Here is a 16,798-nt window from a genome sequence, read left to right on the forward strand (position 1 = left end):
TTTGCTTAGCATGGTTGTTATCAGTTGTATCGTAGCTGTGATTTGTAATGATTGCTGTTTGAATGCTTCGTTTAGTTCGCTTATCGTTCTTGTTAACATGTCGGTGCTTTTGATGGATTGTTTTAATAGTTCTTTTATTTCTGTAGCGTCGTTGGTGTTATTGTTGTGGTTTTGGTTGGCTACGGGTGTTACTTCCTTGGTTGCTTGCGCGTAGCTTCGACTGCCAGTGATGTTGATATTGTTGTGGTTGTTGTTCATTACGTACTGTACTTTTATTGGTGTCTCAGCTTCTGCCCTGTCTTGTTGTGTGTGGTGGTAGTTATATGTCCTGCTTCTAAGCGGCGGAAACAATTTACGTTGGAGTATTTTTCTGGCTGGGCAGCTTTTGTAGCTGGCTGGGTGGTTTCCGTTGCAGTTGTAGCACTTTACCTCGTTTATTTTTCCCGTATATGGGCAGTAAGTTGTCAGGTGCTTTTCTGCACATTTGACGCACACCGGGTTTCTGTTGCAGTAATTTTTTGTGTGCCCATATTGTTGGCACCGCATGCATTGAGGTATGTCTTTTTTTTGTCTGGGTGGTTCAACCGTGATTATTGTGTTTAAGATTTGTTTAATGTCAAAGATTTCCTTGTTGTTTTTGTTCGGTTCTATTTCTATTAGGAACAGCGGTAGTGGTTGTTTGGTATCAAATCTTGTTATGTTGTTTATTGCCCTTACCTGGTGTCCGATTTTGGCTAGTTCGTCGCATATGTGTTTGTTCTTGGGTGTAGCCCTCTGATAACTGCTTTATAGCTTTTGTCAGTTTTGAGCTGGTAGGTGTGGTACCCGGCGTTTTTTTCTTTTAGCACTTTTACCACTTTTCTGTAGGTTTCTGGGGCGTTGGTTTGCACTTTTACCTGGTCCAGTTTTAATTGTTTTATTGAGTAGTTTTCTTTGCCTGCCGTATTGTTTAGCAGTTCGAGGAGGGGGTCTATTACTTGCGCATCGATGTATATTGGTGGTGGTTTGGCGTTATGTTTTGATTTTTCAGTTGTTTCAGTTGTATGCTGAAGGGGTTTTGTAGTGGGATTTCTTGGAGCCACTGCTTACTTTCTGTTTCTGCAGCCCTCCTAGTATTTGCGTTTGTTGTAATTTTTCTTCTTTTGCTGGGAGTTACGACCTTCCAGCTTCCGTCTTGTTGTGCCATTTCGTTGTTGTTGGCGTTTGTATCGTCGCTCATTCGAGTGATTTCCATTTCGGTTTCTGTAGATTCTTGGATTTCCGTATTTTTGTGTACGGCATATGTTTCTCCGTTGCTTGATATCCTGAGCGGTGGCACTCGTTGCATTTTTGTTTTCCCTGTTTTTCGCACTTTCGGGGACACTTTCTCTCCACGTCCTGTTTCGAGGGAGAGACCTCTCCGGGCACTCGGCACGTCTGCACTCTTCGGCAGTCAAAAGGGAACTGAAATGTATAAAGTGTATCATAATAGTTGTACATAGATATTAGTGAGTTGTATGTAGAAACAGGGTTGATATTTTAAGATGTTCATTTTGCAACGAGCAACAGTGCAGTCTGTCTGTTATTATAGTATTATAATTTTAATTAAAGGGAACGCGCACATTACATTATAATGCCATATTTATTTTTATTTTACTTTATTTTCTTTCTTTTTTTTCTGACCAATAAGATATAACACTTTACCAAATGTCCTTCAGGACAAATTGTAAAAATACCAAAATAAAAAGAAAAAGAGAAAGAATATATATATATCTACGTATATTTTTTTAGTTTTTTTAGTTCTTTTATTAGTTTAGTTTACTACATGCAAAGCACATCCCAAAGATTGATTTCGTCTATTATTGTATAATCATTATTTTAAATTAAACATAATAAAACATGTTTTACAAGGTAAACGCAATATCTGTACTGCTTGCTACAGTTTTATAATTTCTGTTACGTCGCGTGAGATGGTCCGCGCGACATCCCTTATGGTCAGGCCGCCTAGGCCTACCCATCGTCACAGTGACCCGTATTAGGCCCAAGGAACCCCCATAAACCGCATCTGTTAACCGTTAAGTTACAGTCATATAAACAGCGCAGGTTTATGGAAGGTCCCAAAAGTCCGTTAGTTTATTGCACATCCTCGCTAATTGCGAAGAAAGCAGATGTGCCCTGCGAAACTGCTGGGTTTTCCCCAAGAACAAGGACACCCATGAGCCAAATGTGCAGGAGACTTTCTCCTCATATTGTGTTTATTAACATTGGCCATAACCAATGGGCATCGCGGATCGTTACCCTCACTATTCTACCCAAAAGAGTAAACAGCGAATCCGCGTCCTTAGTTCAGAAGAACACACCCTCACCGAGTTTTCCTCAGTAAGAGCAGTAGAGCAGACAGTCTGTCAGGTTCTCGGGCTATAACGCGCTAACACCTAAACCCTCGGGTAAGATCTAAAAATAATTTCTGTAAGTCCCACGTGTTGTTAATGGTGATAAATAAATATATACTAGATAACTGTAGACTACAGTTATTACAACACAATCACCCCTATTATCGTAACTGAAATCAGTGGATCGCCCTGCTCGCGGTGTCGATTCGTACATCGTAACGGGAATTTACGACTCCCGTTGACGCGTCTCCCCGCGACTGGACGAAAATACAATTTCCTTAAGTTAACTTATGCTGTTTATGATATTGCAAAGAAATAAATCATAATATATTCATTAATTAAACAAAGAAATGCTATTACTTGTAAGAACCTATAGTGACTGGCGAGAAATATCACAATTATAGTTTATATTTGGAATTTATTTCACAACAAATACACAGAGCTACATGATAAACAACAGAAAAAGTATATAAATTTACTAACTTTTAAATCTTACTTATTAAATATAATCATATCTATACATCGACTAACATGACATCTATTCTATGTATCTATGTAACAACAACAATTGTCTAACAAATTTTCAAAGCGTTGATGAAGATTGAAATGATAAAAACATTTTGGACATTAGCACCACAGTCGGCCGGGTGCAATCAATACAAACAGGAAGTCTTCGGCTAATGTACCCTCGATGCCATTATACAGATGTATGTAACATTCCTCTTCCTCGCCGATAGTCGGCATTCTAACTATCGGCCTTCGGGTACATCGTCGTTGAAATCTCTGTTTGGGTCGAATGTAAAATTAAATAACATTATTCATTATTCCTTTAACTATCGTTAAAGAATATAAATGATAATATACGAAATGATATTCTATCTAAATTAATTTTCTTTTAAAGAAATTTTTTCTGTAAATATATGTGTATAATAAGTATATTTCCAAAACTTATATTCATTCCACATATATTTGTTTTTATATTTAATTATTTAAAAGATCAAAAAATACTAAATAGTTAACTGATTAACTGAATTGATTTGTAAATGACAATTCTATGTGCCTATTCTTATTCCTTGCAGTAATGAAAATACAACAATTTTGTATGTTATTTTCATTAGTCTGTTTTTAAGAAATAATAAATATAATGGTAGTATGGTAGGATAGGAGAGTTTGTGCCATTACATTATTGGTTTTGAATTTCTTCCGAAGATATAAAGCTTTAAATTGCAAAAATAATAGTAAATTATGCAGAATAAAATTTGGTGAAAATTTGATGTATAGTTCTAGAAATTTCGCGATAGCTGGATCAGAGAGCATTGTAGTTTCGAAGAAGATACAAGAAAAATTTTGAAGTGACATATCTCTTAAATGAATTTCACCTCTATTAAATCTGATGGTTTAATTATATGACAATTATTTTCTCAATGAATTCAAATAAATACAATGGCCACGACAAGTATCGACACATACTCTCATTTTTAAATGAAACGTTTAAATGACATACGAGTCGTATGAAATAACTATTAACTAAGCGATACGAAATGTAATATTCTGTAATCTAATTAATTGATATGTAAGTGCTATAAGAAATACAATGGTACAGTAATACTTCTTATAGCCACAGTAAGTAGGGGATTAACCATTTTCCATGGAATTTCAACAATCTTAAGAACACTTACGTATCAAATCAAGTACAAAAGGAATCTTAAGAAATAGAATTCGCTATGTTTCGCTTTCACAAATATTGAAATCTGCCAAAAAAGATTTCGAAAGAGCAATTAGGAGCGACAAGAACGGTTCAAGAATTTTTTCCGTGGTTACGCATATAATTATATATGGAAAGGGAAACGGCAGAAATCGTAACATTTAGTTTGATACAGATCACATCATATTATTCACTACATAACCTATTGCGCAAAGTACTTTCAAATTAAAAACAAACATTAATCAATGTCGCATATATATCTGCAATAAATTACCCGTCACTAACATTCCATTAAACATCAACCTCTCTCTGGCCAACCCACTTAACTGTTAGACAAAACAACATCTACATCTTATCAAATAGAATTCAACTAGATCACCTATAAAATAAAATCATCCGCCACTAATATAAAATTCCACTAGATATCAACCTCTCTCTGTCTAATCTACTTCAGTATATTAAATACGGCGATATCCGTATCTTATTTAATAAGTACAACCACCATCAATAAAATATATTCGCTGCATCTATTCTAAATCATTAACCATTAAAATTGTTGAAATGTACAGACATAATAGACATATAGACAATAGTTGACATGTACAGTGATTCACGAACATGAGTTTGGATCTTATTAAATTTACTTTATAATATAACAGTATTTGAATTTATATTTATTTTTTTAAACAGTTTCTAGGGGTTCAATTTCGAAAAACGCCCAAACACGTGTTCGTTTATTTGTAGTGGAAAGTTTGTACGTCGAATTTCAGGTTTCTAAACTTAGTGGACATAGAGATACGGTTACCCTGTAAAAAATTAGACCTCTTTTTGCCCCTTTGGGATCTGTAGTTTCCATAAATTATTCTTTATTTCATGTCTACATCATAAAAGAAGTATACTGTGCAAATTTTAGGTACACTGGTTTCTAGGCACACTGGTTTGGACTGTGCGATTGACGAGTAGGTCAATCATTTCTGTAGTACAGAAAAAGGCATAGAATTTATTATTCTTTATCTTTATATTAAAATAGAATTATACTATTAAGCTTTATGGAATCTATATTCAGCACAATAGATCTTTATATTAAAATAGAATTATACTATTAAGCTTTATGGAATCTATATTCAACACATCAATAAATTAATACAGTAGAGTTGTCATATTTAATCACAAAATAAACCACCTTATAACCCTTATATACACAAGGCACTTATTGCAATTATTCATCACAAGAATCTCGTAGGCATTCAGATCGCAACCACGAATTACGCCTGGAGCATCTTCGAGAATTGAAAGGGGAAGCGGAAAAGCGAGATGGGAGAGAATCCGACTTGCTTTATTTTGCTGACACAGAAACACCTGCACCTCGAGCTCGTGCATCTCTGAAATGTAGACACGGAGATCGCAGTTTCTCTCGACGCTTGTCGTCTGAACTTTCTAGCTCGCGTGTCACTCACCTATTCCTAGAGGATCTATTGTTCGCCGGAGGTCAAGCCGTAAGTAGCCGAGAAGGGTCGTGAGAGAGGATTCGGCCTCACCTGCATAAGCGGCTGCACCAAGCAAGGCGGTTGAATACCCGGCATCTCGCTGTGTCGGGCGACTCATTGCTGGACCATGTCACACATCTCGATTTTATCGTTGCTTCCTACGTCGTCGATTGTGTCTATTTGGAAACAATTGTGCACCCTCGGATACAAAGTTGAATAAAAGTGGCAGTTAAGCAGTACCAGGATGAAGTCTGCCAATACCTCACTGATGTTAAGGAGTAACACGATCCAGTTATAGCTTACAGAGTCTGTATTTTGTAAAAAGACAATAGTTCGTAGTCATTTATCAATTTGTCATTTATCAATTTTGATGTAGCTTGCTCTATCGGAGCCTCTTCCATTTCAATGTCTCCTTCTTCCTCCTCACCAGTCGTGATAACATGAATGGGGGCCTGGTGGTCCACCCCCATCCGGCCACGGTCACAAGCTAACGACACAGCGGGGCCCGCTTGTCCACCCACGTCTGCGCCGGTACTGGGGTATCCCTCCCCTGCACCGTAAACTTCATTATTTATATTTTCAGACATATCTCATCATTATCTCCATCATAAAGGGTTTGTTTTATAGTGTTCGTGCCTTCTCGTCTTGGTGCCACTCACTTTTTCGCACCCTACCCCGGTCGGGACCGATGCAGGGTGACGGGGAGCCCCACGTGAAGGTGAGGTGAGTGGTCTTGACAGATATGGGCCCACCAACTTCTCCGAAGTTCTCCACACCGGATCAGCGATCTGACGGGCGCCACAGCGCCGACCAACTGCCACCCGACTATAGGTGAACATCAGATACATCGGGGTTTCTCAGGGCATGATGCTACGCACTGAGAACCCATACCCGCCTCGTGCTCCCCATGTGAAGTGTGTATCCATGTGAAGTCCAAGGTATTTGACTTGCCTTGTTTGTGTTATTTGCGTACCGTTCAGGAAGATGTCTGGTGTTACCTGTTTTCTCAATGTGAATGTAATGTGGTTGCATTTGTTAGGGTTAGCTTTGATTTGTTTGTCCTGTAGCCACTTTTCTATTTTTGTGATGTGCTCTTGTAGTATTGTGGCTGCTGTTACAGGGTTAGTGTGCCTGACTAGCACGGCTGTGTCGTCCGCGAATGTCAGTATTTTGCTATTGGTAGTTGCTGGAATGTTGGCCGTGTATAGTGTGTATAGTATGGGTCCTAGGACGCTTCCTTGTGGAACACCTGCTTTGATGTCTTTGGCTTCGGAGTGTGCGTCCTTGATTTTTACTGTGAAGGTTCTGTTGCATATGTATGATTTTATTATTTGGTATATTTTTTCCGGGAATTGTTTCTTGATTGTTTGAATTAGGCTTTCGTGGTTTATTTTGTCGAATGCTTTCTCTATGTCCATGAATAGGGCTGTACAATATTGTTTGTTTTCTATTGTGTGTATTATTTCGTTGACAAGCCTGTGCATTTGTTCTATGGTGGAGTGTTTATTTCTGAATCCAAATTGATGGTCTGGTATTAATTTTTCCTTCTCTATTATTGGTTTTAGTCGGGCGTATATTGCTTTTTCTAGTATTTTGGAGAGCAAACATGAATAAAAGATATACAATCTATTAAAATGTAAAATATACACTGTAAAGTACTTCCTAGTGGGACAAGGTTAACTTGGAGGTTCTGTAGAAAATCCATGTTCAGGATATTAATGTGTCTGTACCAACAGGTGTACAAGCAGGTACATTACACACTGACCTTGAACTTGTTTTGCTGACTTCATTTATTTTATATTTTAAGATATGCTGTACGCGTTATGGTAAAACAGAAAGAAATGGACATACTCTCTGCTATTCCAAAAAGTGACTATGTTGGAGTGAGTTGTGGTAATAATGTTCCCATCTCTTGACACTTCCATAGAATTTGGAATTGCTGGAAAATCTAACCTTCTTACTTCTTGACCACTCTTTCTGTCCCAAACTCTCAATGTTTTGTCATCGCCACAGGTAATTAATGCAGTATCATTATTGAAAAACGTAACATGCCTGATGCCATTTTTATGACCCGAGAATACCTGTTGATGTTAATGATTAAATAAAACAGTACTAAATATTATATCTTTATAAAATATAATTATAGATACACGATAATATCTACCTGTGGTGCTGCACCTGGTTTGTTAAGATCATAAATTCGCACAAGTTTCTCATTAGAACTTGTGCACAAATAATTAGAATCAATGCTGAAGTTGACAGACTTTACAATATGCTTGTGTTGAAACGAATGAATTTCTTCTCCTTTAATTGCATCCCAGACTTTAGCATTAAAATCCGCAGCTCCTGAAGCAGCTCTTGTAGCCGTCGTTAAGAAGCATCTGGAAGAGTCGGTTGACAACAAGCGAGCGTGCGAGTAGGTTTACGAGGTCTTCAGAGTATAACATATGTGTATAACTGTTGTGTGTTGAACAAAGTGAACTATTTGAATTTCCGAATCCCTTCTATATCTTTACACTAAGTTATTAAATTCATAATTTAATAAACAGGATATATACAAGGCACTTGTTCAGTTCAGCCTCACAATCTTCAATTTTGATGCACAAAGGAAATATTAATTGTTCATAAAGTACGACCTGCACTTTTTCTGGCAAACTATTGCCTATATAAAAATTACATTAAATTTGGAATAATATTGCTTTGCGTAGGTTCTGATAATAAAACAATTGAACTATTTTTAACTGGCATTTGATATATCTATATCAACTATTTCTTCTTTCAGCAATGCCCGTTTGTCTTCTTTACTAGTAGCTTGTCGTTTACCACCAACTTTACGTTTACCTCTATTGAGTACACCATTTTCTTCTTCACCCATCATACGCAAAATTTGCATTTGATCAGAACTTTCTATCGGTGCGATCGAAATATCACGAACAACACTTTCAGCTGACGGTGCTTCTTCTACAGCAGTATAGAGCATTGCCTTCATTTCCTATTAACCCAAAGAGGTCATTTTAATTAATAGTGCTCTGATCTTTCATTGTACAGAGTGTCTCAGAATAAGTAGGAAATATTTTGGGAGTGGCTTCTGTATACCTAAACCATAAAAAGTTCATATGAGGATATGTCCTATTTGACTTTCTTTTCAAATTATAACGGTTTTTCTTTTGCAATTCATATTTCTTTCCGTAGACAAGTATTGTGTTTCTCAAGTTTCCAGCAAATACAGACTACATCTGGATATTTAAACATGGTAAGACAGTCATTGGTAAGATATCTGCAAGCTTGCATTGGAATATAAAAATACCATCTCAAATACCTTTTATGAAAAGCAGTATATAATGTAGTATACAAAATAAAAGAATAAAAATTAAATCCACTATAACTCGAAAACAAACTCAAGTAAGATATATTTATATAAAGTCTTTCTATTGTTTATATATGCAGAAGCTACTCCTAAAATATTTCCTACTTATTCGGAAACACCCTGTGTATCTCCATTAGCATAGAAATAAATTTTTAACAAAGACAATTAAAATATAAATATTTTAATTTCCAAGGCTATTTTATTTTACCTCATAGCTTATGTATTGCTTAAGCCATTCAGGCGTAATGTGAGCAGACAGATGTTCTGCAAACTTCATCTTGCTTCAATTGATGCAATAATCTGCAATAAACAAATTCGTTTAAATTATTGCTAAAGCGATATAAATATATAATATTAAAAATTTCCATAAAATAATTATGTATATAATAAAGCATACATAAAAGAATGAAATATATAAGTGAAGTACAAGGTGAGAAAATCATATATTATAATTGAAGAAACTTTTTTATTTCTATAGTCTATATATCTTCATAAACAACATTTACTCGATGTATTAATTTATTATTACGAACAGCGTATACCAAAAAAATAACAATATAATAAAATGAGCAAAGTGAAATATTATGATAATATAATTGCAAAGTAGAAAATGAAAAGATGAACAATTTAATCAAATGTTTCGTTTCACGCTCGTCTTTAAGGAATTAAACCACGAAAGAGGTCACATACACATATAATGCACTTAAAACCTTTGTCGGCAGTACTAAATCAATATTTTCTGAATTCGTTTACTTCATGATAAATTATTATTACTTACATATTGTAAAGATATAGGAGGGATTCGGAAATTCAAATAATTCACTTTATTTCACACACAACAGTTATACACATATATTATACTCCGAAGACCTCGTAAATCCACTCGCACGCACGCTTCTTGTCAACCGACTCTTCCATATGCTTCTAAACGACTGCCAATCATCCTTTGCCTCAACTCAGGCCTGGACACGCCCTGACGCTTGAACACACACATTCGCATGTACAGTGTAACTGTATCATCTTCCTGACGCATATATATGGATGTCTTTATTCTTACTTCTTATGTTTAACTGTCAAGCTTTACACGACACATAGCACCATTGTTTCTTCATACGTACAGGCGATATTCATTAGACGGCTACAAGTCTTTTTATTACTTAATTTAGAACGTTTTTCGCAAATATAGATAGCTTCTAGTGTCCACCTGTATAGTAAGGATTGACGAGAATTTTCCGATTAAATACCTTTGATAATGTCATCGCTCGAAGATTTATTTCAGTTAGATAAAATGCTTATATGTGATATGTATATAATCTATAATAGTTACATGCAATTTATAATGTTAAGCATTCATATTTCGATTCTTACTTTACAAAAAAAGATTTTGTTTATATGTTTACGTACATATGTATACATGCATATTGAATGTAAAAAATATATCCTCATATATATATATATGTGTGTGTGTGTGTGTGTATTGTTTTTGTACAAACGTTTTATTTTTATTTTTTTTAACCGAATTATATCCATCAAATAGTTGATTATATATAAGAAAGTAGAACTATAGCACACAAATAATTACGAACATTTTTATTTGAAGTTGGCTATGTGGATTTTTGTATTTTTTATCAGATATTGAGACAATCTTTTATTATATTATTACCCTCAGAATATTCTCTCAATTAACATTTACTTTGAATTTAATTTTTAATATAAATAAAACATTTTTTCGATTTTGTCAAGCATTTTTAAATGTTATAGCAATAATAAAATTTTATTAAATATATATGTGAATTCAATCTTCTACTTTGTAAAAGATTGCAACATGCACAAATATATACTTAAATATATATAAACGGAACTATTAAATATATAAAAAACAAAATATTATAATATCATAAGATAAATAGTATAATGCGTAGAAAAATGTATAAAACATTAAAAATATAGTTTTAGTAGATTGTATGATAATTATCTTTTAAGAAGTAATTATGTGTATGTATAATCAATAATAGAAGAAGATTCTTAATGTAACTCTTTTCAAATGAAAAAAAAAATTGGATTTTATTCATTATAACATATTTAATCTAATTAATATCCAGTACAACAAAAAGTAATACAAGACAAATAAGTGTACTTACGAGTTACGTTAACAATTAACACTACACAGTTTACATTGATAATATTTTAACTACATGTATCATTTATTTAAAATCTAAAATGTTTTCATATATTTAGAGCCATTTTTGGTAATGTTATCTGGAACTTTTGTATCTGTCTTTTTTTCACGAACTATTTTCGTAAAATGATTTATGCGCTTTTATTTGCTAACTTATACTCGTGTATATGATATACATATATATATATTTATTGTAATAAACCGTTTTATAGGGGGCGCTATACAAAAAATGCACATACTATATCAGCTATACATATAATATATATATATATATGTCGGGTTTGCGTTAGGGGCGTTTAATGAATCTTCACCAATGTTGTTCATGGTTGTCGCACCGATATTTATTACACAAGTATGGCTGATACAAGATTGACAATCGGACGCGGTAGCTGGACGCTAATGACAATGGCCCTAGGTTCGATAAAGCGAATCCACGGTCCACGGGATAACGAATATACTTTGCTTTGAAGACTAAGTCGGATTCGACTCGTAGATTATTCACCGATCGTACAAGCACACTAGGCGTATAGCTAATGAGACTGCCAGAAAGGGAATGACTTTCCGTCACGACGACGCTGCAGAGGAAGACTATGATGGGATGTGCCTAAGGGCACGAGATCATCGGATTCGTCAAAGAAAGCCTCCACACGGAGGGTGAGGGAAATGGGCGTTGCTGTTAATTGGTTAATTTCTATATCGGCGGTTAGCAAAAGATGCTAACCGCCTTTGAGAGAGAGTTCCTGGCGGGAAGCGTCGCACGTGAAGAAATCTGATCTCCCATATCTTTCCGCAATAGGTGACAGATTTACGGGCGGATAGAACAAAGACTGTTTGTCAATCGGAAGGACTAAGTCCTAAGATTTGTAGCGGCTCCTCAGACTATCTGAGCATAAACTGTGAATGATGCATCGGCATCTGGCGATCATCTTACTCAAAGAATGCGGTCTCTGTGTGACGAGCCGCGGAACTGTTACAATGTTTTATTGTCAAGTGTCGGTACTGCCAATTCTTTAAAGGAAAGCTATGTAACTTCATATCTCTGTTAAGCGGAACGTTCATCCCGCGACCGTGGCCACGCTTCGGCGACCGATGGTCGCCTCGAGCCCAAAGGCTCATTGTCACAAATTTCGAATGACTGTGTTGGGTTATTTCTTAAATGTTACGGTATTGAGGTTTTCCAAGCAACTCCAACGGAAACCCGGTGTCCTTTCATCTCCGACACGGCCATCCTGACTATCACACGTCCTCGGGTGTATCTAGAATATTGGATTTTCCCAATGTTAGACTCAATATAACTGTCGTTATTTACAATTTAGTTAAGTGTCAGAATAGGTCAAGGGTCCAGTTTGACAGCAAAAATTCTGGTCGGACGTTTGATAACGAAAGAGTTAAAAGAGAGTGGAAACCCGTAACGTTACGATTGATATTCGAAGTGCTAGTCGCATTTTGTGAATCATCAGTCTGGGCGTAATGACATGATGGACCATTCTCGATCTCGCACCTGGACGACCCTCAGTTCTCTGGATCATGATACCACACTGAGCTTTTGTTCAAACACTATGTTAGATGTTATCTCCGTAGTGTTAACGATACTTGAATTGAATTCGGTAACGGTGTGTTGATCCCACACTTACTTCGTTTGGGCCGTATGCCCCCCGTAAGCGTGTGTGTGCCACTATGATCGATCCGACACCTGATTACCGCACTGGACATGTATGAAGACATTGTCCTTTGCCATATCGCCACACTACGTTAGATGTTACTTCCATGATACTTGAATCGAATTCGGTAACGGTGTGTTGATCCCGCACTTACTTTGTTTGGGCCGTATGCCCCCCGTAAGGCGTATGTGAGCCACTATGTTCGATCCGACACCTGATTACCGCACTGGACATGTATGAAGACATTGTCCTTTGCCATATCGCCACACTGGCATATGCAAACTCTTTCTGCTAAGTGCTGTGGTCAGCATGATCCTCTGGAACCGAGGTACTCGCATCGTCATGGTCACTGTTCTCGTCATCACCGCAGACGTCCAACTCAATAGGAACGCGACTATCTGGCATTTTCTTTAACCTATCATGGCTGTATTTATATGACCGTTTGCCGTCTAGTGTTTTTAAAATGTACCTATCTCCTTCCAGAATTTCCGCTATCACAAATGGACCGCTAAATTTCGGATCTAGTTTCGTTTGGTTCCTTTCCTCGTTTTTCTTTAATACAAAGTCACCGAGATTGAATTTAACTACTTTGGCTTTCGCTTTATCGAATCTTTCCTTATCATACTTAGCGCTATCTTCCATATTTCGTATGGCCTGTTGTCTTACGTTGCAGATATCTATTTCCTTTTCTTCGGTATTTTCAGATAGTAGTAACCCGTAGGGTCTCGCTGTTTTACCAATTAATAATTCTAGCGGACTCGATTTAGTCACACGATGAGTGGTGCAATTTAAAGCTAACTGTATTTCGCCGATCGCGTCTTGCCATGATCGCCCAGTCGTTTCTACTGTTGTAAACATATTCTTTAATGTACCCATAGTACGCTCTACTTGTCCATTCGCTCTACTAGCACCGGTTGCTATTAGGTGGAGTTTAATTTGTCTATCCTTACAAAAATCTTGAAATTCTTTGCCGGTAAAACATCGCCCTTGATCTGCTATTATCCGAGAGGGGCTGCCGAATAGAAATATGGCGGACTTAAGTGCCTTAACGGTGCTAAGTGAGTCTATTTTACGAGTGTGGTGTAAGTATACAAATTTGGTAAAGGCATCGATCAGGACAATGACGTATTCTTTCGAGTCGTTCTTGCCGCTCAGCTTTCCCGTTATGTCTACGTGAATGGTATGCCAAGGTATGCTGGTCTTAGGTATGGGATGTAATTCAACTTGCACTTTGCCTGAATTCGCCTTAGAAATCTGACAAGCATGACAGTTCTCTACGAATTTGCGAACATATTTCGCCATCCCTTCGAACCAGTAATACTCGTACAGTTTCTCGAGCGTTTTATCCCAACCTAAGTGCATAATTGACTGGTGTATGTGGTTAATGACGGACCACCTAAACCCTCTTGGTACGATGGGCAGGCAGAGGGTCTTGCCTCTCCTTTGTATTTTACGGTAAAGGGTACCGGATCGTAACTCATACGTACTCGCAATGTCTTCCGCGAGCTCGTCGTTTCGCAGTTTGTTGACGATTTCAGAAATTTGAGGGTCGCGACGTTGTTCCGCTAGTAGCCAATCTTCCGAGATTTCGGCCAGATTAATTTTCTTTTCTTCGATCTTGTTGGTGGGGGCGCGGTCGGTGTCTACAAGATTACGCGAGAAGAAATCTACGTGGGCCATTCGTTTGCCTTCTCGATACATAATGTCGAAAGTGAAAGTTTGCAAGTAAGCCCACCACCTATGAACCCTGTCACTTAGACTTACTTTATTACGAGCTGCTTTTAACGAGTTACAATCAGTGACAACGAGAAATTCCCGTCCGTGTAAATAGTGGCGAAACTGTTTAACGGCGTTTACGACTGCCAGGGTCTCTAGTTCATATGAATGATATCTGGATTCCGCGGGGCTCGTTCTCTTACTGTAATATTCTATTACTCGGTTTCTGCCGTCGATTTTGTGCATTAAAATAGCGCCGTATCCGTCCGAACTAGCGTCAGTATGTAATTCTATCGGGTAATTCGGGTCAAATATAATCAACACCGGCTCGTTGGTCAGGATGGAAATTATTTTTTGCCTTATGGTTTCGTGTCTATCTGTCCAAGTTAGGTTTTTAATACCGGAGGTAAGTGCGTACAATGGTTTCATTACCTGTGAAAATTACATTCTGCCTTAATTAATTCGCTTATTCGTTCGCGCACTATGCTTCGCTCTGCCTCGCTAAGCCTGTGGGGGCTTCTTTGTACGGTGATATTAGGATCAATCAAACGTATCCCTAACTGTCCCGTATTTACACGTGCACGCGGGAAACCCGTAATAAACGAACTTTTAAATTCTCCGAGGATGGAGATCAATCGGTCTTTATCTTTACCGAGCACCTCGGTGTCGACCCCATTAATATCGATTTTACTTTTCGGCGGTCATATTGTAAACATTGGCAGCTTTTGCCCTGCAAATACTGAGGCTATCTTGGGTAATATTTACGTTAAAACCTTGGCTCAAAATTTCGCGGCCTATCATGATGTCGTAATTTAGGTAGCCGTCGGCAAGGATGTGAAAAATTATTTCCAACGCAAAACCATTAATACGTACTATGGATGCAATTTGAGACGTGCAATTAATACGGTGATTTCCTATCCCTCGCATTACTACTACTTCGGTCGTTCTTTTGCCGGAAAATTTCGAGGCTACGGACTCTTTGATTAGCGAACATTCGGCTCCAGAATCGAAATAAAACGAGAACGACTCACCCAGATGGCTTAATTTACCAGTTGAAGACTCCACCACGCAGGAGTTGACTCGACGTTCGTTATCGGGGTTGCGATTTGTTTTCTGCTGCAGCGGGCAGTTGGGTGCGATGTGGCCCTCTCCGCGACACTTGAAGCACGACACCTTGGACGATCCAGCCGGTCGGCTTTTCTCCTGTCTCTCGGTTCTCATTCTCGTACGACACTCCGCTATCTTATGCCCGGGAATACCACAGTGACGACACTTGATCCGGGGGTCAGGTAGCTTCTGCCGTTTAACTTCGCGGCCCGTTGATGGATTTCCTGACGAAGGCGCCAGCCTCTTCTTCGCGTAGTGGAAAGCATTCATTTCCGTCCAAAATTGGTCCAGAGTCTTGATGTCACTTGTAAGCGCTAATTTCTCGATACGTTCGTCGCGCAGACTCAGGTGATGAAGAACGGCGGCGTTGATCGTCTCGTCCACGTTCAGATGACCCCACCTTGCCCCGAGGAGGGAACGGAGACGAACACCATAGGCTCCTATGGATTCGTCCTCCTGCTGAGGTTCGGCCACCATCTTTATTAGCGCTGAGGTTGCCGTCTCTTTACCACCATAGCGCATAAAGAAAAATTCCTTAAATTTGGTCCAGGTGAAGCCCTTACCGAACGGTAACCGCGCGAACCATGGTGCGGCACTACCGCCCATTGTACGGCTTAGAATGAAAAATAGCTCGTCGCTACGGATGGGCCTTTCGTCCATGAACTGACTAACAAGTGAGCACCACGCGAGCGGATCGGCGCCCTCGACTTCGGGATTGAAATGCGGCAATGATATTTCCTTAGGATCCGCACTCACCCTTTGCTCTCTCAATTGGCACTTGATGTCCCGAAGCTCCCCCATAATTGTAGGCGGTGGTGATACTCCCTTAGGTTCCGCACCCGCCTCTTGCTCTTTCAATTCACTCGCGATGGCCAGAAGCTGCTCCTTAATTGTAGACGGTGGTGATCCCACTTCTGATGTCGGGTTTGCGTTAGGGGCGTTTAATGAATCTTCACCAATGTTGTTCATGGTTGTCGCACCGATATTTATTACACAAGTATGGCTGATACAAGATTGACAATCGGACGCGGTAGCTGGACGCTAATGACAATGGCCCTAGGTTCGATAAAGCGAATCCACGGTCCACGGGATAACGAATATACTTTGCTTCGAAGTCTAAGTCGGATTCGACTCGTAGATTATTCACCGATCGTACAAGCACACTAGGCGTATAGCTAATGAGACTGCCAGAAAGGGAATGACT

At 38.2% G+C, this 16,798-nt stretch overlaps 1 protein-coding gene and 1 long non-coding RNA gene across 2 annotated transcripts; both read right to left on the reverse strand.

The window, feature by feature from the left end:
- Window positions 1–5,221: 5,221 nt before the first annotated feature.
- LOC132915906 (uncharacterized) lies at window positions 5,222–7,716 on the reverse strand. The gene is made up of 2 exons (XR_009659980.1): window positions 7,330–7,716; window positions 5,222–6,114 (listed from the first exon to the last, which is right to left on the reverse strand). It is a non-coding gene; the product is annotated as an uncharacterized LOC132915906 (long non-coding RNA).
- Window positions 7,717–7,741: 25 nt separating this feature from the next.
- On the reverse strand, window positions 7,742–9,847 carry LOC132915907 (uncharacterized). The gene is made up of 3 exons (XM_060975675.1): window positions 9,710–9,847; window positions 9,140–9,231; window positions 7,742–8,556 (listed from the first exon to the last, which is right to left on the reverse strand). The coding sequence occupies exons 2-3, from the start codon at window positions 9,206–9,208 to the stop codon at window positions 8,302–8,304; spliced, it is 324 nt and encodes a 107-aa protein (XP_060831658.1). The 5' UTR covers window positions 9,209–9,231; window positions 9,710–9,847; the 3' UTR covers window positions 7,742–8,301.
- Window positions 9,848–16,798: the final 6,951 nt, after the last annotated feature.

This window comes from Bombus pascuorum, unplaced genomic scaffold (assembly GCF_905332965.1).
Source record: "Bombus pascuorum unplaced genomic scaffold, iyBomPasc1.1, whole genome shotgun sequence".
In the NCBI taxonomy this organism is placed as follows: Eukaryota; Metazoa; Arthropoda; class Insecta; order Hymenoptera; family Apidae; genus Bombus; species Bombus pascuorum.